Source organism: Notechis scutatus, chromosome 2 (genome assembly GCF_049901735.1).
Source record: "Notechis scutatus isolate UNSWTSFEM ecotype Mainland chromosome 2, rNotScu1.2, whole genome shotgun sequence".
In the NCBI taxonomy this organism is placed as follows: Eukaryota; Metazoa; Chordata; class Lepidosauria; order Squamata; family Elapidae; genus Notechis; species Notechis scutatus.
In genome coordinates, this window is record NC_142010.1 from 236,264,779 (window position 1) to 236,290,053 (window position 25,275).

Here is a 25,275-nt window from a genome sequence, read left to right on the forward strand (position 1 = left end):
AAAAAGTATCTGGATCTCACCTACATAACCAAAAATATGGTGAGGTCATACTTATCATGAACATATCCTTTCAAGGAAATACATTGAATAAGTGCATTCCAATACTTGTAACACAGGTAAAAACAAGTATTAATTTTAACCATAAAACAAATTCCAATAAATAAAATAAATTACTATCTATTGAACAGTATTATTTCTGACATTAAATACTGTAGATTTTACCCTTTCTCTTTACTGGTATTTATGTTGCAATTTGTTGTAGTTCATCCTTGTGAGGCCCAGGAAAGAAAAATATTTAGGAGAAGTTATAAAAATTGTAGTGGATAAATATTGATGATTATTACATCTTAAAAGTTAGTAAGTTAGTAAGCATGTTATTTGCATTCTCTATGGCTGATTTCCTTTCTGCAGGTTGATCTCTCAGATAACTAAAAGTTCCTTTCATTCCTTTTTATTTTACAGCCAAGTTGAGAGTCCATCTTTTGCAGGTTTATTCCTGTTTGGGGCATGCAAATTGTCCTTCTTCTAATTCCCCAAGCCTGATCTGCACACCCTTATTGGCATATGCAAATTTTGCGGAAATTGTTTTAAAATCTTTGTCCTGTACAATCTCAAGATTCAAAGCTTATTTGGATATGTGAAACATAGTACATAGTGCATAACATAATAAAATACTGGTAAAGCTACAAACAAATATTAAACATTCTTAAGGAAAAATAATAAAATAAAATGACAGTGACTTACAAAATTCTTGAGAATAAAAACATTAAAGATTTCATAGATACAGTAATTCTTGACTTATGACCACAACTGAGCCCCACATTTCCACTACTAAGCAAGACAGTTATAAGTGAGTTTTGCCACATTTACGACCTTTCTCGCCACAATCACTAAGTGACTCACTGGAGTTGTTAAACTAGAAGCATGGTTGTTAAATGAATCTGACTTCCCCATTAGTTTTGCTTGTCAGAAGGCTGCAAAAAAGTGATCACATGACCCCAGGTTTCTGCAATGGTCATAAGTATATTCCAGTTGCCAAGCTGAATTTTGATCACATGACCATGGGGTCATGTCAGCAATGGTCATATGAAAAATGGTCGTGTCACTTTTTTCAGTGCTATTGTAACTTTGAATTTTCACTAAACAAACGGTTATAAGTCGAGGACTACCTGTATGTTTTCTACCCCATTTTAAAAGCAGCACTGGCATGTTTATACATTATATATTTTATTATTCATATCTAAGCTGATTTCTTAGATAAGATGCAACAAAACTTTATCTGCAATTTTTGCTTTTTACTTTTATTGAACTTTTTAAAACCACATCTAATAGGAGTCATTTACATCACTCTTCTGGTTCACAGCACATTAGTTCACTCCTTACATCAATAGCAGATCTTTCAAAAATACAGTGGAACCACTGCTATAAATGTAGGCAGTAATGTATATGTAAAACGATCTATGGAACTATCTTCATCCTATTACATTGGCCTATCTCACCTGGTCAGACAGGGGAGATAGGTTACAAATTCCCCTCAGTTAAAGAACTGACTTGCTGGGTCTAGGAAGAAAGCCTTCATGGCGTTGTTCCTGTTCTATGGAGTTGAGGCAGGCCCCCTTTCCTGTCCTTCAAAAAAAGATATCAAAACATGGCTCTTAGGCCTGCTTGTTTCCCCACCCATCCCAAAATGAAGTATGACATCTTCTTAATAATTTTACCTTAGAATTGGCTCAAGAAGAAAGCTTATGGTTAACATTAAAGTCAGATGTTAAAGCTGTGAGCCAAATTCTCTTGATGACTTCTTTCAGTAGCTTCATATAGATTTAATGAAGTTAGAAAGAGGATGGGACTCTGCAGTATCCAATAAACCAATTTCCTGAAACTGATCATCAAGAAGCAACACAGTTAGAAATACTGTTGTGTTGTCCTTTTTTAAGGCTCCATCAGACTGCCAGTGAAGTCAGAATGGTCAATGAAGAAAAATATCCATGTTTGGAGGATGACACCATCTCCCCTAAGAAAGTGATGGGAGAAAGTACCAACTTCAAAATTAACAGACTATTCCGTTAACCTAATTATTCTTTATTGATTGTAAGTCTCGAGTTATTAAATTTATTACCCAACAATTATTATAAACTACACAATATAATTATATTGTTGCTATAGAAACTTTGATTTTAAGTCATCTGTTTTCTTATTTAAAATTTAGCATTCTTTAATGTTATTTTTTTCCCCACACTGGTATTTTTGCCAACAAAAGAATATTTAAGAGCGTGACATTTCTGATGTGGCTAATGCTATAATTAATTTACACAGCAACCCTACAAATTTTTAAAAGTAGAAATATTAATCCTCAAATAAAATATCCAAGATGATGTATCTTTAAGGTGGTAGCCGCTTTAAGCTTTCTATCACACCAACTTCTTATCCCTCTGCAACATTGTGGAGGAAGTGTATAAGCTTAAAATAAATAGAGATCAAAATAAAGCAGCAATTTAATGGACTATGATGGATAAATTCAATAAATGCACACACAAACACATTCCAATAAACAAATGCATAGGAATCTAACAGTTGGCACTTGTTTATACTTAGAGAAAGGTTAACAGCAATAGTTAGATAAAGGTTAACACCAAACGAGAGGAGGGTTGGACTTAGTCCTCTTATGGCTAGGTAAAGATTCTAGGCTTGTCCCTTTTCACTCCACCCTCAGGTTCTGCCATTCCTTTTCTTACAAGAACCACAGACTAGGTAATCACAGTTTAATCTAGAATATTGTAATTAGCTAGACACTTGTGACAGAATGGAAAAGGTAAACATGCTCTTCTATCATATGAACTCTCTGACATATAAACTGTACTTGAGGATGATAACCTTTTGGGGAAATAGATTAGATAACAGTTTTCATACACACAGAGACTCTAAAGCAGGGAGGCGGGAGTTGAAGAGGTTAAAAATAAAAGTGATGTCAGATAGTGTGTTGAGGGAGCGAAAGAAGGAAGACAGTTAGTAAACTAAGGGGAAGTTGATGAGTCTAAGACAGCTAATGAGGTCCAGGTTCCAAAGTGGCTTAAAGCCTTCAAAGAGGAATCGGCATAAGGATCATTATACAAGGAGGATGACTTCTGGTGTGGGATCTATCTACTCTACATCGATATCCAGAAGAAGAATCAAATCTGAAGATAACAAAAAAGATGGTTCAGATTTTGCTGGCTGTAAGAGGTGGCCAGATAAGTTTTAAGTGGAGCTCTTGATTTTACTATGTCTCATACTTTAGTATACAAAAGGAAGGGGCTTTGATAGCATAGTTGTTCCTGCCATTGTGCCTTTTAAAATGCTCCTTCCCACAGAAACCCCTGCCATCGCTGTATAAAATATATTATAATCTCTAAAGGTATTATTATTAAATGGTTCTAGTGACCACCCAGGAAGTAAAAGAAAAAGCATACTTCAAAGACACCCAGTGAGCACGCTGGAATATCAACATACTTAGATTGCTGTTAAAGAGTCCTATGGTCACCAGAATACTATGTCTTTCCTATTTTATAAGGAATATTTTTGGCACAACCTAGCCTTGTCCTGCTATTATTGTGGTTCAAGCAATTTCTTTGTCTGCAGTTACAGCATAAATCCAATTCAGTCAAACGCAGACAGGCGAAAACAGGTAGCCCTTGGTTTACAAAAGTTACAAATGACACTGAAAATGTGACTTATGATCATTTTTCACTATTATGCCTGCCGCAGCATCCTCATGGTCGTGTGACCAGAATTCAGAGGCTTGGTAACTGGTTCATACTTCTGACAGTTGCAGTATTCCCGGGGTCATGTGATCACCTTTTGCAACTTTCTGACAAGCAAAGTCAACGGGGAAGCCAGATTCACTGTACAACAGTGCCGCCAACTTAACAACTGCAGTGATTCACTTAACAAATGTGGCAAGGAAGGTGGGAAAATGGGGCAAAGCTCACTTAAAATCTGTCTCACTTAGCAATATAAATGTTGGACTCAATTGTGGTGGTAAGCGGAGGATTACCTATACTGTATTTCTGTAATTTCTTTAGTAAAGGAAAATCCTGGTTTGTCTTTTTTAGGTGTTCTCAAATATTTTAATCTGATCCTATATTTTGTGCAATATATAAGATCAGATATTACGATAGTCTTTCAATCTCTACCTCTTAGAAATATTCTAACATTGGACTGCATTTCATAGCTTTCATTTTTTATGTAATATTCTGCTCCTAACCTTTCTCTTAGAATGAATTATAGAATAAGAAAGTTTGCATTATATTACTACAGAAATGTTTTCTGTTTTTTAAAGAAAGCTTTCTTTAAACTGATCTTTTGGAGTCCATCCCATAGTTCACGTTGACAATTTTCTCCATGATAATCTATCACTAATGTGGTCCTTCAGTCTACCAAGCATGCACCAGTGGTGGGATTCAAATTTTTTTACTACCGGTTCTGTGGGCGTGGCTTGATGGGCGTGGCAGGGAAAGGATCCTGTAAAATCTCCAGTCAGAGGTGGTATTTGCCGGTTCTCCAAACTACTCAAAATTTCCGCTACTGGTTCTCCAGAACTGGTCAGAACCTGCTGAATTCCACCTCTGCTATGCACCTACTGCCACTGTAATTGAATTTACCCACCTTGCTGATGATCATCCTCTTCTTCTTTCTTTCAACCTTTTCCAGAGAAGTAGATCTTTGCCTGATGTATCCCAAGCACTATTATTTGAACCTGGTTGTTTGTGCGTCAAATGAGAATTCTGGATTGATTTATTCAATGATCCATGTTTTTTCTTGGTTGTCCATGGTATTTTCAGGTTTTCCCCCCGCAACACCAGAATTCAAAAGGGTCAATTGTCTTTCTATCGTAATTTTAAATATTTTTAATTTTAAATATTTTTTTCTCTCCTTGCTGCCCAGTAAATGAGTTAATCTATAAAGCTATTTGCAAATATGTCTTCAGGCAAACTATAAAGTCAGATGTGACATATTGGACCTTACACAAATTCTGGGGAGGAAGGCCCACATTCCCTATTACATTTGCATAGGACTTGGCGGCATGGTTGCAGTTCCTAAATCTCATTAATCAAATGCAATAGGTAAGTATACTATATAGAACAACGGAAATATTTTTGAATATGCATGCTTATGTCTGTGCTGAAAAGATGCCAGCAGATGCCAAGAGATGACTAGGTTCGTACAGGTTCATGCATACCAAATCATAGTGTGGTTTGCTTGATTTTGGCTTATAGCCAAAGGCAAGTGACAAAACGTACATTGTGACATCAGGACGCCAATACAAAGAGCGGGTGTTTGCATTGTGGTATCATGATATTTGTTTCATCATTCTTTGGTCCTAACAATTAAAGTGGATGTCTTTATTTAAGTTATCTAGATCCAGTCGTTGTGGTTTGTAAATTATGGTTTGGAGCATAGCATATGAATTTATGTAACACAATGAGCTATAATTGACTAGGTGGGAAACCAGAAGGCTAAGAACACCCAATATGCTAAATGAGACTAAATAAACTTTTCAAACTAGTCCCCACATCTAGCCTTCTGTTGTCTTCTTGTGCGCCAGATACCAGAGCATGGAAAGCCCTGGGCTCCAGCTGGTGTTTCTAAATGTCAGATCTGCCTATAATAAAGCTTTCTTCATTCACAATTTGAGTAAGAGCAAGAGGCAAATCTGGCACATACAATCTATGTAGCAAAGGAATGTGTGTTCCTTTTATGGAGATGTCCTTATTTGGATTTTAGGTTTTGCATAAGAATGACTCCAAAGCAGGAGAGAAGGAATAGGGACAATCATGCAGGAAACTCTGCAAGCAGCCAAAGATCCTAGCTGTGAGGTCTTATTTGTGAGATTCAGTTTTTATGGTTACCGAGGGGACTGGTGAAATAAGTTGTCAGCCTCAAATGCTGACAGGCAATCACTCAGGTAGACTCAAGCATACAATGGGATGAGTAGGTGAGGGCAGCCTTAGATAGTGAAGAGGCAGTTCCTTGCAGGGTGCTTGGCCTTAGGAGATTTTGCAGCTTCAAAGAACAGAGTGGTGATTGGCTTAGCTAACTACAAAAGCAAAGGAGATGCTTGTAATTTATCTGTGCTCACAGCTGTGGCTACAAAGAAGTAATTGCAAAGACCCGATTCTTGGAAACAATTCTCAAGCATTAGCCCTGTATTACTTGTCTTTGTTCTATTTGTGGAGTCTAGACTAGCTTTGGAACTTTCTAGTTGTTGAATCCTGAATTGAAATAAACTACCAGTTTCTCTGTTTTGTTTTGTTTTGTTTTAATCTTATCCCATTTTTATGAACCTACACACCATTAGTTTTCCACATCCTAAACTCAGCCTCTTGTCTATTGTACCTGCAGGACTGGACTGGGGTGTTTGGACTCTTGGCTTTGGATTCTTGAACTCTTACCTTTAACCTATATTGGCTCTATGAGCACTGTACCCTAGCTACCAGACAAGATTTTGTCTTTCCTGGGTTTCTTCTGAAGTGTATATGCAACTGCATTCTGTCTGCTTTTTTAGTTGTTGTTTATAGTGCAAAAGTGCAAAATCAAACTAGTTGCAACTTGGATTAGTGTAACGTTCAGTCTAGGAAAGAATAAAATCTGGGTTTGCTGTTGCTGTACTAGTTTCCCTGTTGCACAGTGGCATCACTATCCAAGCTTAGCCATGAAAGCCAGTGAAATGACTTCGGGCCAGTCACTATTCTTAGCCCAACTCATCTCAGAAAGAAAAAATATGAAGATGAAGCTATGATGGATATGTTTTGTCACCTTGAGTTATGAAGAAATGCGTGGTATATAAAATCATACATTGCAATGTCCTACCTGTCAATGAATACTTCAGCTTCAACCATAACAACACAAGAGCACACAATAGATACAAACTCAAAATTAACCGCACCAAACTTGATTGCAGGAAATACGACTTCAGCAATAGAGTGGTCAATGTCTGGAATACTCTACCCAACTCTGTAGTTTCTTCCCCAAACCCCAAAAACTTTAACCTTAGACTGTCTACTATTGACCTCACCCTTTCCTAAGAGGTCTGTAGGGGCGTGCATAAAGCGCACCAACGTGCCTACCGTCCCTGTCCTATTGTTTCTCTTATTCTTCTTTTATTTTTCTTATATGTACCCATTTCATGTATTCACAACTATGTATACACTTATACTTATTATCTTGTAAACAATTGGCAAATCAAATAAATAAATAAATAAATAAATAAATAAATAAATAAATAAATAAATAAAGGTGAGATTAAAAAAAACCTGCTGGGCCTCATTGGAAAGGTGATGTTGAGTGTCCCAGTTTTTTTGTTGCTTGTGGAGTTCAACTTATCTTTCCTAGGAAGAGAAAAAGCTCGTATTTTTGGCCACTGGGAACTTGTCTTAAGTGATTATAGGAGATTATCCATCAGTCCTGCTTTAGAGCAATCAAGATGTAATCTGAAAGTGGAGGTCATTAGCATCAGTCCTTTTTTCATGGTTAGATCACTGTCCAGTTTTTGCAGAATTTTCTTATGCAAGGAGGAGAGACCTATTCAATCCCTGGGACTTAATGGGTTAAAAGATCTTTAAGGGAAATTTGGTAGAGTGCTTAGTTGACCCCTGGAATAAATGGTTCACAATAGCTCCTTAGAAGATTGTTCCTGAACAACCTCTCCCTGTTTGTTGATCTTCAGTGAATCACGAGGCAAAAGAGAATGTTGGAATTATAGAATTGGAAGGCATCTTAACTGTCATTGGGTCTGATGCTCTTAATCAGTGAGTTCTACTAGAGCAGTGGTGTCAAACTCACATCGTCATGGTGGTGTCACATGATGTATCAGGACTTTTTCCCCCTTTGTTATACCGGGCATGTTGTTCTGACCTAAACCTCATTCAAAGCAAACAAACACCAAACAGAGATAAAAGCAAAACATTTTTAATGCTTCTGTGGGAATTCCGGTCATTCACAGTAAAACTCTATTAAAAACTAATTGTCCCAGATAAGAACAAGCCTTGCCAAGGTTGTGCAAAGCTGCCAAGAACACTAGATTAAATTGCAAGGAAATAATCAAAACCAAAAGTCTCCAAACACAAACCAGGATAGTCTGAACTTCCACAAGACTTGAAGTGCAAGAACTTCTTTGCTTCCTGCAAAGAATCCCACCTCTGAGGGCTGGCTTTTATCCCTCAGGGGCCATCACCTTGCAGCCTTACTCCCGAGTCGCTCATGCTGCTGCAGCTTCTCTTTCCTTCGAGCAGCCCTGCGCGCACAGGCTCCTTGGGGCCCTCTGCATCACTGCTGCCAGCCTCTACAACCTCCAAAGGCAGACTCCACTCTCTGATAATCCTGGCCCCGTCCCTGCATCACACGCAGGCCCCTCATCTGAGTCCTTGCTCTCTAAGACCTCAGCCGTCTGCACCTGCTGCCAGCGAACCACAACACATGCCAGCATGTGACACATCCTGCTTGCAGGCCAGGAGTTTGACAGCTGTATACTTGAGCAGGGGTCGCCAACCTTTTGGACCTCAGGGACCACCAACCTCATAATTTTAAATCCCGAGGACCACTAATATGAATTTTTGATGACGGTGGCTTGCTGGCGTGGTGGGAAAGCGGTCCCAATTCCAGAGCGCGGGTCACAGGCTACCGCCTTTTGGTAATCCCAAGCACCCCTCACCCGGCACCGGCCTGCCATGGACTAGAGGTGCTGCTCTGGGATGACCAGAGGACCAGTTTTGTGACTACTGCAGCTCTGGAATAGGGACCGACTTTCCCACTAACATCAGCAAGCCACACTGGGGTATATTTCCCTCCCCCACCATTGTTCTTACCTTCCAGTTAGAATTAGAATTAGAATTCCAAGTGTGATTGGACATATAAGGAATTTGTCTTGGTGCAAATGCTCAGTATACATAAAAGAAAAGATACATTCGTCAAGAGTCAAGAATCATATGGTACAACACTTAATAATAGTCATAGGGTACAGTAAACAATCAAATCATACTAGGAAACAGTCCATATAAATCATAAGGATACAGCTCGTGTGGCTCTACTCAAGGTAAGTGGAGTAGAGCCAAAGGGTGGGGGCCAGCAGGTGGGTGGGCCATGTGGGTGGTGCAGCCTTGTGTTCCCACGCAGCCTGGATTAATTGCTTCGGGGGAGTGCTTTAGGGGCATTTCTGTGTGGACCACCAACATTTTCTCGTGGACCACCAGTGGTCCCCGGCCCACTGGTTACCAACCACTGTACTAGAGTATCTCTAACAAATGACCATCCATTTGAAAAGCTCTAGCAAAGGAGAACTCAATCCATTATTGGACAGCTCATATTATAGGAAGCACTTCCTGATACCTGGCATGTAGTTTTAACATTACTGGTTTGGATATTTTTTTCTTCTGTGTAATACCTTCAGATATTTGAAATTGCTATTATATCTGCCCTTGGTCTTTTTTCCTTGAAGGCTAAACATAATAGGCTCTTTTAACTGTTCTTCATAGGGCTTGATTTCCAGGCCCTTCACCATCTTGATAGACCTCCTTTGAACCTCTCTTGCTCCAATTTGTCACTAGTTTTGAACTGATGCTCAGAATACAGTATTTCAAAAGGGTCTGACTAGGCCAACATAAAATGGAATAATGACTTCTGATGATCTGGATTCTCTGCTTGTATTAATGTACCCCAAGATAGTACATTCTTTTTTAGTAGCTACATTACACTGCTATTTAGCTAACAAGATTGCCCAGATGCCTTTTATGTGAACTGTTGCCAAGCTTGATTCCCTCAAGATTTACTTACTTACTTACACACTTTCTAAGCTACCCGCCCCCATGGAATGTTTTTAAAAGTAAAAAGTAAAAAAGAAAAAGAAATCATGAATGAATAAAAAAAATCAAATGACTCCACCACCACCCATCCAGCAGCACAACCTTCACCCTGCCCCAAAGCTTTCACTAGCTTCCTGAACATCATCAGATGAGCCATCCAAATCTCTAGAAAGTATCATTCCAGACAGCAGGCACTGTGACAGAGAAAACATGCTTCTTGGGTCCTCCAACATAACATTGAGTCAATATTTTTGGTAAACTACTCCCTATTCATTTCATCAAATATTTTGGCCACCTAATGAGAAGGAAAGACTCACTGGAGAAGAGCCTAATGCTGGGAACAATTGAGGGCAAAAGAAAAAGGGGGTGGCAGAGAATGAGATGGCTAGAGTCACTGAAGCAGTTGGTGTGAGCTTAAATGGATTGGTAGAGGACAGGAATGCCTGGAGGAATGTTGTCCATGGCAGCGATCGCCAACTGGTGGGCCGTGAGAAAATTTTGGTGGGCCGCAGAGAAATCTCACCCCCAGAGCACCCCCCCAAAGCAATTAATCCAGGCTGCACAGAAACACAAGGCTGCGCCGCCCTGCCTGCTTTGCCTGATTTTGGGTAAAAGTTGCTCTTTTTTAAAATAAAAAATTCAATATTTACATGCATAGTGTGTTGTGAGTTAATTTGGTGAGTTTGCTTGCTAGCAGATTTTATGAGTTTGCTTGTAAGCAAATTTTATGTGACAGACTGAGCTAGCCAATGGCAGATAGATAGATCTCTGAAGGAATCTGTGATTCTGTGAGCAACTCAATCTGCCTGCCTGCTTTGCCTGATTTTGAGTAAAAGTTGCTCTTTTTTAATAAAAAAATTCAATATTTATAAAATATTTATATTTACATACAAGCCATGCCCACAGTCACATGACCACCAAGCCACACCCACAAATTAGGCCATGCCCACAGAACTGGTTAGCAGTCCCTGGGATTTAAAATTATGAGCTTGGTGGTCCCTGAGGTCCAAAAGGTTGGCGACCCTGGTCCATAGGGTCACGATGGGTCGGACACAACTTCATGACTAACGTTTATTTCATCCCAACAAAGGCACCTACTATACAATAATGGTATCTTAGAATTTATAATACTATATGAATTGATCTTAATCCAATGTTTATTTCTAAGTTGCTCATTGCTCCTGTTGCTCACTCTAAATGCATTTAGCTAGTTTGTAATCATTTGCCAGGGAACCAACGTATTTAAGCTAAGTTAAAACTATTGCTAATTATTTCTAACAGGAAATATATTATTTCAACATCAGTAAAAGGTAATTCAAAAGCCTTCTCATACTGGGGCGATAACAATGAGATTAAGAGCAAACCAACAGGGACACAGAATAGAAATATTGCCAAACGATATTGGCACTTTCTTTCTCAACAACTTTATAGTGTTTCTACTCAGATAACCAATCAGAGTTGGAAGAGACCTTGTAGGTCATCTAGTCCAACCCCCTGCCCAAGCAGGAGACCCTACACCATTTTTGACAGAGGAGTCCAATCTCTTCTTGAAAGTCTCAAGTGATGGCGCTCCCACAACTCTCAGCATTCACTTATTTGTGTGACACATTTCAAAACAATTTTTTAAAGAGTTATAACAGCTCTTATAACAGAAACAGTTGTAAGAAAAAAATATCATTATAGACCTTCTCAGATCTCTGAACAGGCGGAAATTATTTCTGAATAATGTTTGCCTAAAATTGGATTGAAATTCAGCAATCTTGCCATTTTGAAATGAGTGGAATTTTCTGCCCAATAACAATTGTAATCTCCCCGTTATCTTCAAGAACTAGTTCATTCTATTGGAGAAATGGGCCTTTATATCGCCCCAAAACGATAGTTATTTAGAGATGGAAACTCATGCTAATCTTTTGTAAGATAGGCAGGAGAGCCAAGAGAATTCCTTCTCCGGGAACCAGGAGCATAAAACCTCCAACCCGCTGTCTTGAACAAGGGATCAGTGCCAAAGGCGCATGCGCAGAATGGGATGTCGAAGACTTGCGAGGAACGGGGAGGGAGATTACCGAAGCTGAGCATTAGAAGCGGAGGCTTTGGAGCGCTTCCGGTCGGAGCGCTTTGTATCCGGGGTAGACCAAAGCCTCAGCCATAGAGATGGTCCCGTTTAAGAAATTTCCGGTTTACTTCCGGAGAATCCTACCTGCCTTTCTCTTTCTCTCCAGAAAGGAGGGGAAGAAAACAGAATAGGCGGCTGGCCTCGGAAAGCGGATGGGCCTCGACCCTCAGCCGCTCCTGAATTCTACGCCCTCGTCGGAGTAAGTTATAAACAACCTTCGCGCAGGTTGTAGCCCGGAGCGGACGAGATGAAGAGAGCGCCTCTCGGGCTTCTTTTTGACCGAGCGGGGATCCTGCTGGCTCTCCCTTTTCAAGCGAGCGGACTGTTGGGCCTGGAGGGATTTTGAGAGAAAAAGGCAAGAGAGCTTGTTTCTGGGCCGTTGGTTAGGATGTCCTAGGGCCCCTGCCAAGGCTAGTAACTTTCGGCGGGGCATCTGGGAAGAGAGGAATCTGGACAAAACCGGCCTCAGAAGCGGGGAGATCTTCACGAGGGTCGGGGTGTGTCTTATGATGCCTTGGCAGGTCCTGCGGCCCTACACCGTTTATTGCTGTTATTACAAATAACACGTCACACGTCAATTCATGGTGGTTTGGGTATTAAAAAATACTTTCCTTTCAGATACTGTACATAGGTTTATATGTCGTCTCTACGGTTTGGCAATTGCTTCTAAATTGTCTTAAAAAAAAGGATGGAGTGTATTTCGAACCTCACCTGAAGAAACTCTTTCTAACTTTGCAGACTGGTTCTTTAATCCAAGAAAGATTGGAAAGTGAAGGCGGATGCTTTGCCAAGCCAATAACTAACTGGAAACTCCTGAAAGTTGTTGGTGTGCTGCATCTTGCATGAATTAGTTCAAAAAAGGGTATCTACTAGCTTCTCCTGCATTTTTGGTTGGTCTATTGAGGAGGGTGGCTCATTTGGAAAGATTTGGTTCTTCTGGATGTTGAAGAAAATATAAGCGATTTTTAGTTAAGAAAAATTTAAAAACTACCGTTGATATATCCTGACAGTAACTGCCCCCAAAATGAAACCAAAGTGATTTAGGAAAAGTAATTTACAGTAATAATATCTGGTAAGGAAGATGGTTTTAGTTTGATTTTTATAATTTTAGTGTATTCTTTTTACCTCTATTGTACACAACTGCATAAGAAAGCTTTATTCTTGTGTACTTCTCCACAGTTCATCTTCTAAGTCAGTGGGGGAAGCTGAATTTGCTTAACAATTGCTTCATTTAATTGTGGCAAAAAAAGGTCATAAAATTGGGAACAATTCACATAAAACTGTCTTTCTTAGCAACAGAAATCCTGCTCCCAATTTGTGGTCCTAAATCGAAGATTACCTGTAGTCTATTAAAGTTCTGGACTACATATATATTGTTTGTATCAACTCTCCTCAATGTAGTATGTTTTAACTGTTTGGTTTATTGCTTGTTTTTATTTATTTTTTGGTAGCTGTCCAGTGCTGCATAGTAAATGGACAGCAATATAAACTGATAGAATAAATAAATGTCAGTATCAACTTCCTTATAGATTTCTTTTGTATTCAGTGCAGATTTGTTGTTATGTTTGTGATACAAGCATGTGCTAGAGAGCAGAATGGAAATATATTTAAGATCTTGCTTGGTCATATTGGTTACCATATATACCATTATCTCAATTCCTATAGTAATTTAATAAAGCTTCTGGTGTGTATTTTGTAATCAATTAGAGGCCAATATAGTTGCAACTCTGCAGTGTCCTTCTATTTTTGGTATTCTGAACATCTATGAAAAATAGAATAGAACAGTGGAAATACAGGTTATTGAAGGGATTGTGTACTCAAGATCAAGGGAAGTACTAATACCACTCTATGAAGCCTTAGTAAGACCACACCTAGAGTACTGCATCCAGTTTTGTTCACCACATTATAAAAAAGATGTTGAGACTCTAGAAAAAGTACAGAGAAGAGCAACCAGGATGATTAGGGGACTGGAGGCTAAAACATACAACAAACGGTTGCAGGAACTGGGCTTGGCTAGTCTAGTAAAGTCTAGTAAAGAGAAGGACCAGGGGAGACATGATAACGGTCTTCCAATATTTGAGGGGCTGCCACAGGGAGGAAGGGGTCAAGCTATTTTCTAAAGCGCCTGTAGGCCAGACAAGGAATAATGGATGGAAACTGAACAAGGAGATTTAACCTGGAAATAAGGAGAAACTTTCTGACAGTGAGAACAATCAACCAATGGAACAGCTTGCCCTCGGAAGTTGTGGGAGCGCCATCACTTGAGACTTTCAAGAAGAGATTGGACTGCCTACAAGGTCCCTTCCAACTCTGATTATCTGTTATCTCTGTATAAACTGTAATAAAGGGGTCTGCTTCAACTTCATACAGATATAATACAAAAAGCATTTCAATATTAGTACAGCTATTATAAAATATAATACAATATTATATATCTTTATAAATATATAATACAATATTTTAATAACAAACAACAATAGAAGTAATTAATATAAAAATGGTAAATAATATATGCACTTTTCTTAGTAAATATTAATGTAAATATTTTGAGAATATATTTGTCAAAAATCATATCAGTTTATAGTAATTGTGAATAGGTTTTTTTTTTACTTCAGTTTCATTTAAAATTTAGGTAGAAGAATACATGTTCACTTATAGCACAGAAGAGCATGTTCCCAAATTCTTCCACTTTGAGTCGTCCACCTTTTCCACTAGAACACCAACGATATAATCTCTTCGTTAATCTTCCAGTAAACATACCTCCCGTTGTCTTTCATCAGCCACTTCATAGAACAACGTAAGTTTGGTATTTTAATATAAAATTTATCAGAGGTATATTTTCAGAACAAATCATATGGGGGAGGTAGCAAATCTTGAAATGTTGAAAATGCAAATCATTATAGAGAAGGAATATTTATGTGTGTGTGTGTATTATAAGATTGCATTATAAGACAAAGCTATATAAACTGTGATTCTTTTATAAAATAGTTAATGTTTGTAATTCTAGGGTATATATTGATGTGTTATATAAAAGAAATAATCACAAACTTCATTATTTAACAGTTTCATAGTGTATATGTGTGTGAATAATGTCTGTCTGTCTGTCTAGAAGGCATTTTACAAGTAGGGAAATCCAGTCGTTAGTCACTAGGGTTGTGTGTCAAAGTATTCCATGACTGAAAATGATTTTATTATCTTTTTTGTGGTGGCCATTAAGTGAACACTGCAGTTGTAAGTGCAAATATTTTTAAATGGGTATTTTTTGCTGGCAAAAAAACATTGTGAATCATGTTCACATGACCGGGCAATGCCATGATAGGTCATAAAGGTGACTAGTTGCCAAGTGCCACACTTGCAATCACGTGGCCATGTAGGGGGTAGCGGGTGGCGTGACCATAATCAACAGCAGGGAGTGCTTCATGGGCTACAAAGTACCTTTTCTGTGGCCATTATAAACGTGAATGATCAATAAGCACCTGGTCATAAGCTGAGGGCTACTTATAATGGAAAAAGAAAATGAAGAAGCAAAAGAACAAGAAAAATAAATAAAAGCATGAAATAAATGGACCAGAGATTTAGAAGCATAATAAAATTGAGTAAATTAAAACAAATCTTCACAGCAACTTTAATGCAGTTCTGGTTTTAAGACTTTGGTAAGTTTTATTAGCAGTAATATCACACTTTAATATCCTTAGAACTCTCGTGAATGGTACTCTTTCAACCATCCCTCCTATTTCACCACCACACTTTGCCTGCCAAAATGATAATCCATCGCATGGATCACCTACACCTATGTTATTCCGGAGCAGAAAGTAAGTAAGATATATAAATGTGACAGGAAGAATTATTATATTTGTAGAAGCTGTGGAACCAATGGCTTGTTCTGTACTTACATTTTTGTATTTGTATTGTTTGTATAGATCCCATTTGGAAATCAAATCAACAGCTTAATGTATGAAAATGTGCTGCACGGTGATGAGCTTGACAATTTTATTTTCCAGTTTAGATTAAAGATAGCAGATGTCATATGAAATGAACAAATAATTAATATTGCCTACTAAGTTTGAAACTAGCAGATATCATAAGATGAGCCACACATTTCACAATTCATGTGATACAATATTAAAGATAAATAACCTGAAGCTCCAGAGTTTTCACCATCTCCAAAGATTGGAGGCAACCCATTCCAATCTCTTTTCAAAAATTGCCACTGAATTATAATTTTTAATACAATAAAAGGGAAACATTAAATATTAGATACTTTGAAATGAAAACAAATTTAGTTCTAGCTTTGTTCTGGTCCTGTCCTAAGTTTTAAAATGTTTGAATACAAGTAGCAATGGAAAATTTTCTGAATTCTCCAGTACTGAGCTAAAAAGAGTTCAGAAAAAAAGTTTAGAAAAGTTTAGAAGCTAAGTGCATACTGGGATTTAGATATGATATTACTAGATTCAATTTGAATAGAATTTTATTCAGAATGATTCTGCTGTGGGAATTTTTTTCCCCTCTGCATTCCTTAGAACTTACATTCTCACAATGTGTTCTCGGATATTCAAGGCACTTAGGGAATCTGAGTTGCAAGGAAGAGTGGTGGTAAATTGATTAAATGTTCTTCCATTTCATTTGTGAGAAAGTTTCAATGGCTCAGAAGCTACCTCCACATAGAAAGTCCTTTCATTTTTAGAAAAACTAACACTAATTCCAAGCCTGCTTTATTTTTAATTTGGTGATAATGCAGGTCTCTCATATTCAAAGTTTGGAGTTTTTCACATTGGTATATGTCTCCATCTCTAATAGGATTTTTTTTTAATGGCTGTATATGTGTGGCTTGCTTTGTGTTTCCTGTCTTTCTACTTATGATATTAAAAATGTTAGGAAAAGAGTATCAGCTTCCCAGAACCACAAGTCAAAAGTGGTTCATCACTTAACGTGCTGTAGGAAATAAAATACATAAGCCAAACTTACCCAATCAGAGGAATCCATATGTGTGTGTGTTTTTAAAAATGCATTGGTGAGCTAACAGTAAGCTTCAAATTATAATACTTGCATGATAAGCCTATATTTTTGTGTAATTTGGATGATGTAATTTGGATAATAGCCAATGGAAATATTTAGAACATAACATAGGTTAAAATACAGTTGTATCTGAACCAGGTACTTTAATTAAAAGAAAAGAAAACTTTGGCTTAGACTATCAACTTGTATTCAAAATATAGCTCATTGAAATAAATATTTTTCTTGTATAAGCACGGATAGAATTAATGTAGTGTTTAAAAAATATCTTTATGCTTCTCAAATGCTTGTGCTTTATCTGTTACATTATCAACTACATGTACATGGCATTCAGCTTATTAAGTAACTGAATGATTTGATTATTACAACAGTGAGAGATCCAGAATATTTTTTACCAAGGATTTGTTTTACTTTTAATTGGCCATTTGAATGACAAAAAAGCCAAATGCCTGAAAATTCACTTGGCTGCATATCTGTTCTTCTTTGCTTTGTGTCAGGAATTATAGAGCACTAGCATTTTTATCCGCTACTAACTAGATATGGTCCATAATATTCTTGCTCTGAAGTTTCACTAAAGATCACTTCAAATTACTGATTATCTATTTTCAGGGGAGTATTCCTTTTATGTAACATTGGTGCATTTTCACTTTTTCTGATAAGTAATCCTTGTAATCTCACTAGAGGCCTAATTATTATTATTTGTTTGTGGGCTACTGCTTTGTCTCCCAGAGTCACATCAAACAAGCCTTTGTCAAAGCTTTCTTTCAAAGAGAAGCACCCATTGAAATCTTTTTATGGGCATAAATTTTATCCTGTATGCAGCGACTGCTGCCTTGATTAAAAAATAATGGCAAGATATCCTGTATGAGTGCCAGGAACTTTTGTCAGTATTTCAGTAATTGAAAGTATGTGAATCTTTATTTTCAGATCACAGCATTCATAATTAACAACACACTTGATAAATATTAAGCAAGTGTGCTGTTCATTGGGAACATTGTAGTCTAAAAATAATAAAATCATACCAAGCTTACTGAGACTGCTGAAAGCAAGATATTTTGTAATACACAATTGTTGCTTTCATATATAAATATTGTGAAATGAAATAGAGGTTCTTTTTTGCCCAGATCAAACATTTTACTGTCTGTACAATCTAAACCTACACAGACACTTTCTACATTTTGAACGGCCATTGTGGTAAGTTTTTCCATCTCTTCTATCTTTCTTATCATCCTTATCACTGGGTACACATTGGACACAACTTCTCACTAAAGTACACTTTGTAAGATGTGAACTTATTCTTTTGGATAGGGAGTATTTAAAAAACTGTGGTTTGTGTAAGATTATTTTCATCGGATTAAACTTTCAGTAACAAAACTTGTATTTAATCCAGCACTTTTCTATGGAGCACAATTGGGTTCCCTGTTTAAAAGAATTTGGCACATCCTTATAAAGCATAATGCACAGTTTTGGAATATTCACGTTAATCAGTATTTACAATTGAGGTTTTTGTTGCATACTTTAAGTGGACTAATCAAATTTTTTATGTTTTTAGGAGGTTGAAAGAAGAGGATGTTCCTTATGAAGTAAAGCGTCAGCGATTTCATTCACCTCATCGTGAATTAACTTCAGCTAACCAATTAGTGCCTTTAATAGAAGATCATAGATATTCATTCCCTGGATCAATTTCTGCGCCATTATTTCAAGCACGTTACATCCCAGATTTAACAGGATGTGTGCCACCTTTACGAGAACCTTCCTTTAATAATGCTATAGAAGCTACACTTCCTGTAGCCAAAGATAAGGTAAGATTGAAAAGAATATTATTTATAATATTGCAAAATAAGTGTTATAAGTGCAAAGTCTCAGGTTGGCTTAATGACCTTACAGTATAGTATAGTATAGTATAGTATAGTATAGTATAGTATAGTATAGTATAGTATAGTATAGTATAGTATAGTATAGTATAGTATAGAATAGAATAGAATAGAATAGAATAGAATAGAATTCTTTATTGGCCAAGTGTGATTGGATACACAAGGAATTTGTCTTGGTGGAAATGCTCTCAGTGTACATAAAAGAAAAGATACATTCGTCAAGAGTCAAGAATCATCAGGTACAACACTTAATAATAGTCATAGGGTACAATAAGCAATCAAATCATACTAGGAAACAGTCAATATAAATCGTAAGGATACAAGCGACAAAGTTACAGTCATATAGTCACAAGTGGGAAGGGATGGGTGATAAGGAGTGATGAATCAGTTATAAATCAGTTTATAGAAAACTCCACATTCCTGGAGTTCCTAGATATGTAGAAGAAAAAATGTAGATAAAGAATCTACATTTTCTTTAAATTGGAAATTTTAAAATAAAAAAAAAATCACACCTTCCTTCTAGAGAAGTCTTTCTCACTACCTCCAATCCTAATCAGAGTGGGTAGAAGAAGGCTGTGTTTTGTCATACATTAAATTTGTCGTCCAGGCTAAGGACTAAGGTTTTCCACTGCTTATTGCTGTATAGCAACAATTTTAAAGGTAAATCTATCAGATTACCCAAAATCAGGATTCAGTTAGAATAAAACCCAATTTGTTTTTGATTGTCTCCAACTTCCAAGAATAAAAGTTTCTTGGTTTTGTGCTGCTTAAGACCTGAAATAATTAATCTTATTCATCAAGATCTAAATAATTTGTTATTTGCAGATAGATCTAGTATGAACCAGATAAAGAGCAATGTAGGATTGATGACTTTTTATCCTAAAAAGTTTGTCTACATTCAATAACACTTAAAAGACTGCATTAATATTTATACATTAAATGTAAGTTTTGTTTTTTATACATAAAGTTAAGTCAGCAAGTACTGGAATTATTTCAAGCATGTCAACAACAAACCTACGACTTGAACAAAAAAGAGCTTTGCCGTACTCAGCTCCAAAGGGAAATTCAGCAGATCTTTCCAAGTATGTTGCAATTCTGTATATTTATTATTCAATAAAACTTTTGGTATTTGAGTTCTTTCAAAGAACATAATTTTTAAATTATTTTTGCCTTGCAGATAGTAGGCTCTTTTTGGTTGGATCTTCACTGAATGGATTTGGTACTCGTAGCAGTGATGGTGATTTGTGCCTAGTGGTTAAAGAGGAGCCAGTAAGTACAGGGAAAAAAGTAAATATAAATATCCATATTTTTTAAGAGAAAGTACTGAAAGGGAGATAAATATTGAAGAATAAGTAAAACTAGTTTCTAAAATATCAAATTTATCACTAAGGTATAGGTTGAACTTGTGCAAAGTATTCGTTGAAAATAGCTATTCATTCAAATGAGTATTCTAATGATTTCCAAGTAACACTTCGGGCAAACAAATAAGAAAATAAAAGCAATGTTAATATAGTATAATATGATGTAATATATTACCCTGTCTCTGTTGGATATACAATATAAGAATTCTCCATGCCCGTGCTTGCATGATTTATATAAATTTTCTTGTTTACATGATGGAAATACTTTTCCATCTAAGAAAAATAGGAAATTGCCTTACTGCAGCCACAGCTTTTTTAAGATCACAAGAAGGACACATCCTGCATGCTGTTTTTTTCTGTAACAAAAATGAGACAATTAGTGGGATGAGCTTTGCAATTTTAAAGAAGCTGTGTCCTTGCAAAAATGGAAAATAAAACCCCACCAGATAATTTGAAAGAAATCACTTTTAAGTTAAAAGGGTGGTTTAGTGCATTACATGCTACATTAGTTTTAATACCATTTTTAGAAGGCATTCACATCAGTAGTAAAAGCCACTAATAAGTGACTTTTGAAACAATAATTATGCAAATGCGCAACATAAAGAGGGTTCAGTTTATATGCTAAGAAATACTGCCTAACTACCGGTTCTGATTTAATTCCATTTGTCTGTTGTTTGGATTTTTGAAATAGTATGTGCGTGTGACAAATAGCTTGAAGCAAATTTGAGAGGGGGACTGTGAAATACCACTTAAATTATTTATATAGTTATTAGACTTACTTTTAGGGAGACATGGATGCTATTGTTAAAAAATTAAATGCTTGGATAGTTATAAAAGAGATCAGGAAGACTTGAGCCCTATGCTCTATTTACTATTGATCCAAATGATTGCTATAATCCCAATACAATAGAATGTGGCAAAAAATACCTTTCTTGAATTACTCTTTTTTTACAAGCTCCTACATTTTGATAAATGAAATTATTATATGTGCGTCCGTGTTTTAAAGTCAGTCTAACACTATCCGGAATTCTAAATGTATTGATTGCCCATAGTTCTAAATTTCCATGGTAGAAGTTGAGCTTTTAGCATATGGGCTGATCTAAGAATTGGACCTCTGAACTTGTTCCTGCTATCCTGCAATGATCAAAGTGCTTTCATCTTCTGGGTTTACTCCTTTTCTTTCTCACTTTATGCATTCATTTGATGAAATGTTTCCATTTGAAGATTCAGAGTGTTCTACCGTATACATGTCCAAATACCTCCATCTTCAAACATTATTAAACATTAAAACATTTGACTAATTTATTTCAGATGAATCAGAAGACTGAAGCAAGACACATACTCAGCGTACTCCAAAAACACTTCTGTAGGAAGCTTTGTAAGTTCTAGAGTAGACTAATTTAGTGAAATGAATATTGTTAATTTGTTTATAGTTTTCACTAAAGAAATATGCTAGTGTGTGTGTGTGTGTTAAGTTTTCGCGGGTATTTATATGTATGGTATTCAGCCTTGTTCGGGTATTTTCCCACATCATTATAGTTGTGCTTTTAAAGTTGTAGCAACGTTTAGGCAGAATCTCATCTGCCATCATCAGGCTTCTGTGTGTGTGTGTGTGTGTGTGTGTGTGTGTGTGTGTGTGTGTATGGATCTTTGGTTATTCGGGTTTTCTCCCATGTAAGATTGGAAGTATCTAGGCAACGTTTCGATGAAGTCTCATTCATCATCTTCAGGCTTCTGTCTTCAGCTCTGTGCTTCTCAGAGTGATGTGAGCTTGCAGCTGCTTCTTCCTTTTAACTGCTAGTGGGGGTGTGACTTGATTGGGTGGGGGCTTGGCTGTGTTCTGATTGGGTGGGGGTGTTCTCATTGGTTGGGGTTTTGGCTGTGTTCTGATTGGTTGGGGGTTGGCCATGTTCTGGTTGGCTGGAGGTGTGTTCTGTTCAGGTGGGGGCTTGGTTGTGCTCAGGTTGGTCTTAGTTACTGGGGATTTGAGCTGGTGAGCTGTGACCTTGCTGTTTGGCTTCGAGTTCGTGGTCGTGCTGCATCTTCATGGTGGGGGTCAGTTCGCTTCATGTATGGCTCAGAGGGGTTTGAAGTGGGTAGTGATGCAGCTGCAGTGCGGCTTCTGGTCTGTGGTCGTGTCTCATCTGTGTGGGTGTGAGTCTGCTTTTTACGTGGAAGTGTGGTGGTGGCATCTTGTGTGGCCCTCGTGGGTGTGGGTCTGGTGTCATTCATCATGTTAGGCACTTTTCTGTTCATGAGGGCGGGTTTCCAAATGGCTGGTAAGCGGGAGGTGTCATCTCTTTTATTCATGCTGTGTGGGCGTTTTTCTATCTCTATGGCTTCTCTGATTATTCTGTTGTTGAAGTGTTCGGTTTTGGCGATAGTTCTGGTATTTTTAAAGTCAATCTCATGTCCTGTGGCTTTGAGGTGTTGGACCAGGGAAGAGGTCAGTTCTTCTTTTTCAAACCCCTCTGAGCCATACATGAAGCGAACTGACCCCCACCATGAAGATGCAGCACAACCACGAACTCGAAGCCAAACAGCAAGATCACAGCTCACCAGCTCAAATCCCCCAGTAACTAAGACCAACCTGAGCACAACCAAGCCCCCACCTGAACAGAACACACCTCCAGCCAATCAGAACATGGCCAACCCCCAACCAATCAGAACACAGCCAAACCCCAACCAATGAGAACACCCCCCACCCAATCAGAACACAGCCAAGCCCCCACCCAATCAAGTCACACACCCACTAGCAGTTAAAAGGAAGAAGCAGCTGCAAGCTCACATCACTCTGAGAAGCACAGAGCTGAAGACAGAAGCCTGAAGATGACGAATGAGACTTCATCGAAACGTTGCCTAGATACTTCCAATCTTACGCGGAGAAAACCCGAATAACCAAAGATCCACATACAAATACCCGCGAGAACCTCAGAAAACAAATATATATTATATATTTATTATATATTATATATAATATATTATATATTATATATTATATATTTATTATATATTATATATAAATATATTGCGAGTGTGTGTGTGTGTGTTGTCAGTAGCATATCTTTTACTATTTTAGAACATTTTAAAAAAAGATGTTTTTGATGAAGATTTGTATGTTATATTTCTAGGAAGTACAATCTTATGCACTAGGGAAGTAGAATATATTGCCTTGCAACTGAAGTAAATGGTAGATATTATGATGGGATGTTATGCAGATTAATTTTCTGGTGTTTTAGTAAATGAAATTTCAAGCTAAAACAAAATTTAAAACTCTGCACATTAGAGAGATTGGGGGAAAGAGAGAGATTATTTGTAGACTATACAGAGTTCCTTTGTGAGGAAAATGGGCAGTTTCTAAATTGGATGGATGGTGGATGGATAGTCCGAAGCACTTCTGAATAATTTTCAAAATGTGCTGTCCAATTTGCTGTATTTATTGATACTTCTATGCTGCTTCAATCATATATTCTTTGATAATAAAAAACATACAATTGTAGTAGTTACAATAAAGATTAAGTTAAGAACCTAGTAGTCAGTAAAATATAAAAGCAGCAACCCACAGTACCTAAAGATACAAAGGTCTAGCAACAGAATATAATTTCAAGTTTCTTTTTGAAAATCAGTCATGGAAAATATCTATGTGGTCTCTTAAGTTTCACTGATTTGATGGCACATAATCCATTAATCAATTTGAATGTCAGCAGAAAGGGGATCATCCATTCATATAGAAAATCTCTACAAATTGAATAAAAACCCTGCCAGAAATGATACAGCATGGCCTAAGAAGTTCTATGCAATAAAATCACTAATTAAATTTTATCTATTTAATTACATCTGAGCAACATGAAACTGTATAGAAAATATTTTATGATAAATTTCGTGCTGCAAAATAGCGTTTATATTAGATGTTACAGGAGTTTTTCATTTTCTTTACAGCAAGCTACATTGAGAGACCTCAACTGATCCGAGCAAAAGTGCCAATAGTAAAGTTCAGGGATAAAGTCAGGCAAGTAACTCCAATTAACATTATTTTTTTCATATATTCATTTAGACAGAGTGGACTTACTAGTACGGGACACGTTTCTTAGAATTTTCTTATCAATTTGCCATTTGTTTTCTCATTGGTATAGTAATGGTGACAATCAGTTTTTTTTAGATAGAAGAACTTTATTGTCATTGTACAAACAAGTACAGCAAAACTGTGGATGCACCCCAGCAACTGTTCACAATACAGTAAAACCAGAGCACTTAAAAATGAAGATAAGAAAAACAGAGTTGCAAATATTATAGTGAATAGCACTATTCCATTATTTCAGTGAACATTAAAAATTCTTTTTTTTCTGATATTTTGTCTGTTTATGCTTTTATTAGTAGAGAAGTGGTTTAAGTTGCAATGGCTGATCCAGTCCAAACAATAAAGCTAGTTCCATTTACTGATTTAACAGAATTAACAGAATTCAAAACAAAAATGGGGAACTTGTGGGTCTTCCGGTTTGCAGGGCTTCGGCGACAGATAGGAATCCGCGATCGTGCACGGTTTCTGCCTGGGCTCGCCGCTGGAGCGCCCGAGCCGGCTGGTTTCGGGGTTAAGCCACCCCGTAGAGGTGGTGAAGAGGGGGGAGATCGCCAGCAGGGTAGAGGAGAGCCGCATCTCTCCTCCTCAGCTGGACAAACTCCCTTTCCCAAAGGCGGTAGGAGCGGTGGTCAGAAATGGCCACCTCAAAGAAGAACTCAACCGGAAAAGAAAGTGCAGGAGGAAGATAAGAAGTGAAAGTTTTGGCTGACCGGGTTAAGTTGAAAAAGCAACAACTAAGGTACCCTGGAATTTAAATTTTACAAAAGATAACATCGCTCCCAAAGAAGAGTCGGAAGCAGCGAAAGAAAGTGAAAAGGGAAAGGTTTTTTTTTCTTCTCTCCTTCCTCACATTGACAATTAAGAGATCTGAATAAGAAATTGGAAAAATCCGCTTTGGCATCAATAGGCAATTAAGCTGAAAATATAACTTAATGCCAAAGGGACAATAAAGATTTCTGGACATTAAAAACTTTTTCTTCTATAAGCAGGAAGGGAGAGG

The 25,275-nt window shown here is 37.3% G+C and overlaps 1 protein-coding gene across 11 annotated transcripts in view; it reads left to right on the forward strand.

Moving 5' to 3' along the window:
• Window positions 1-12,053: 12,053 nt before the first annotated feature.
• Window positions 12,054-25,275, forward strand: part of TENT2 (terminal nucleotidyltransferase 2) — a 41,963-nt gene continuing 28,741 nt past the window's right edge. For 2 of the 11 annotated variants that reach the window (XM_087958316.1, XM_087958321.1), the window contains exons 1-9: window positions 12,054-12,148; window positions 12,688-12,811; window positions 14,565-14,746; window positions 15,645-15,761; window positions 18,515-18,764; window positions 19,804-19,918; window positions 20,014-20,105; window positions 21,509-21,575; window positions 24,137-24,206. In XM_087958316.1, the coding sequence (XP_087814442.1) occupies window positions 14,619-14,746; window positions 15,645-15,761; window positions 18,515-18,764; window positions 19,804-19,918; window positions 20,014-20,105; window positions 21,509-21,575; window positions 24,137-24,206 (839 nt within the window). In that variant the 5' untranslated portion in view covers window positions 12,054-12,148; window positions 12,688-12,811; window positions 14,565-14,618. Of the gene's footprint in view, window positions 12,364-12,687; window positions 12,812-14,564; window positions 14,747-15,644; window positions 15,762-18,514; window positions 18,765-19,803; window positions 19,919-20,013; window positions 20,106-21,508; window positions 21,576-24,136; window positions 24,207-25,275 lie in introns of all 11 variants that reach the window. The other 9 variants (XM_087958315.1, XM_087958320.1, XM_026670580.2 and 6 more) reach the window with 5 other exon arrangements.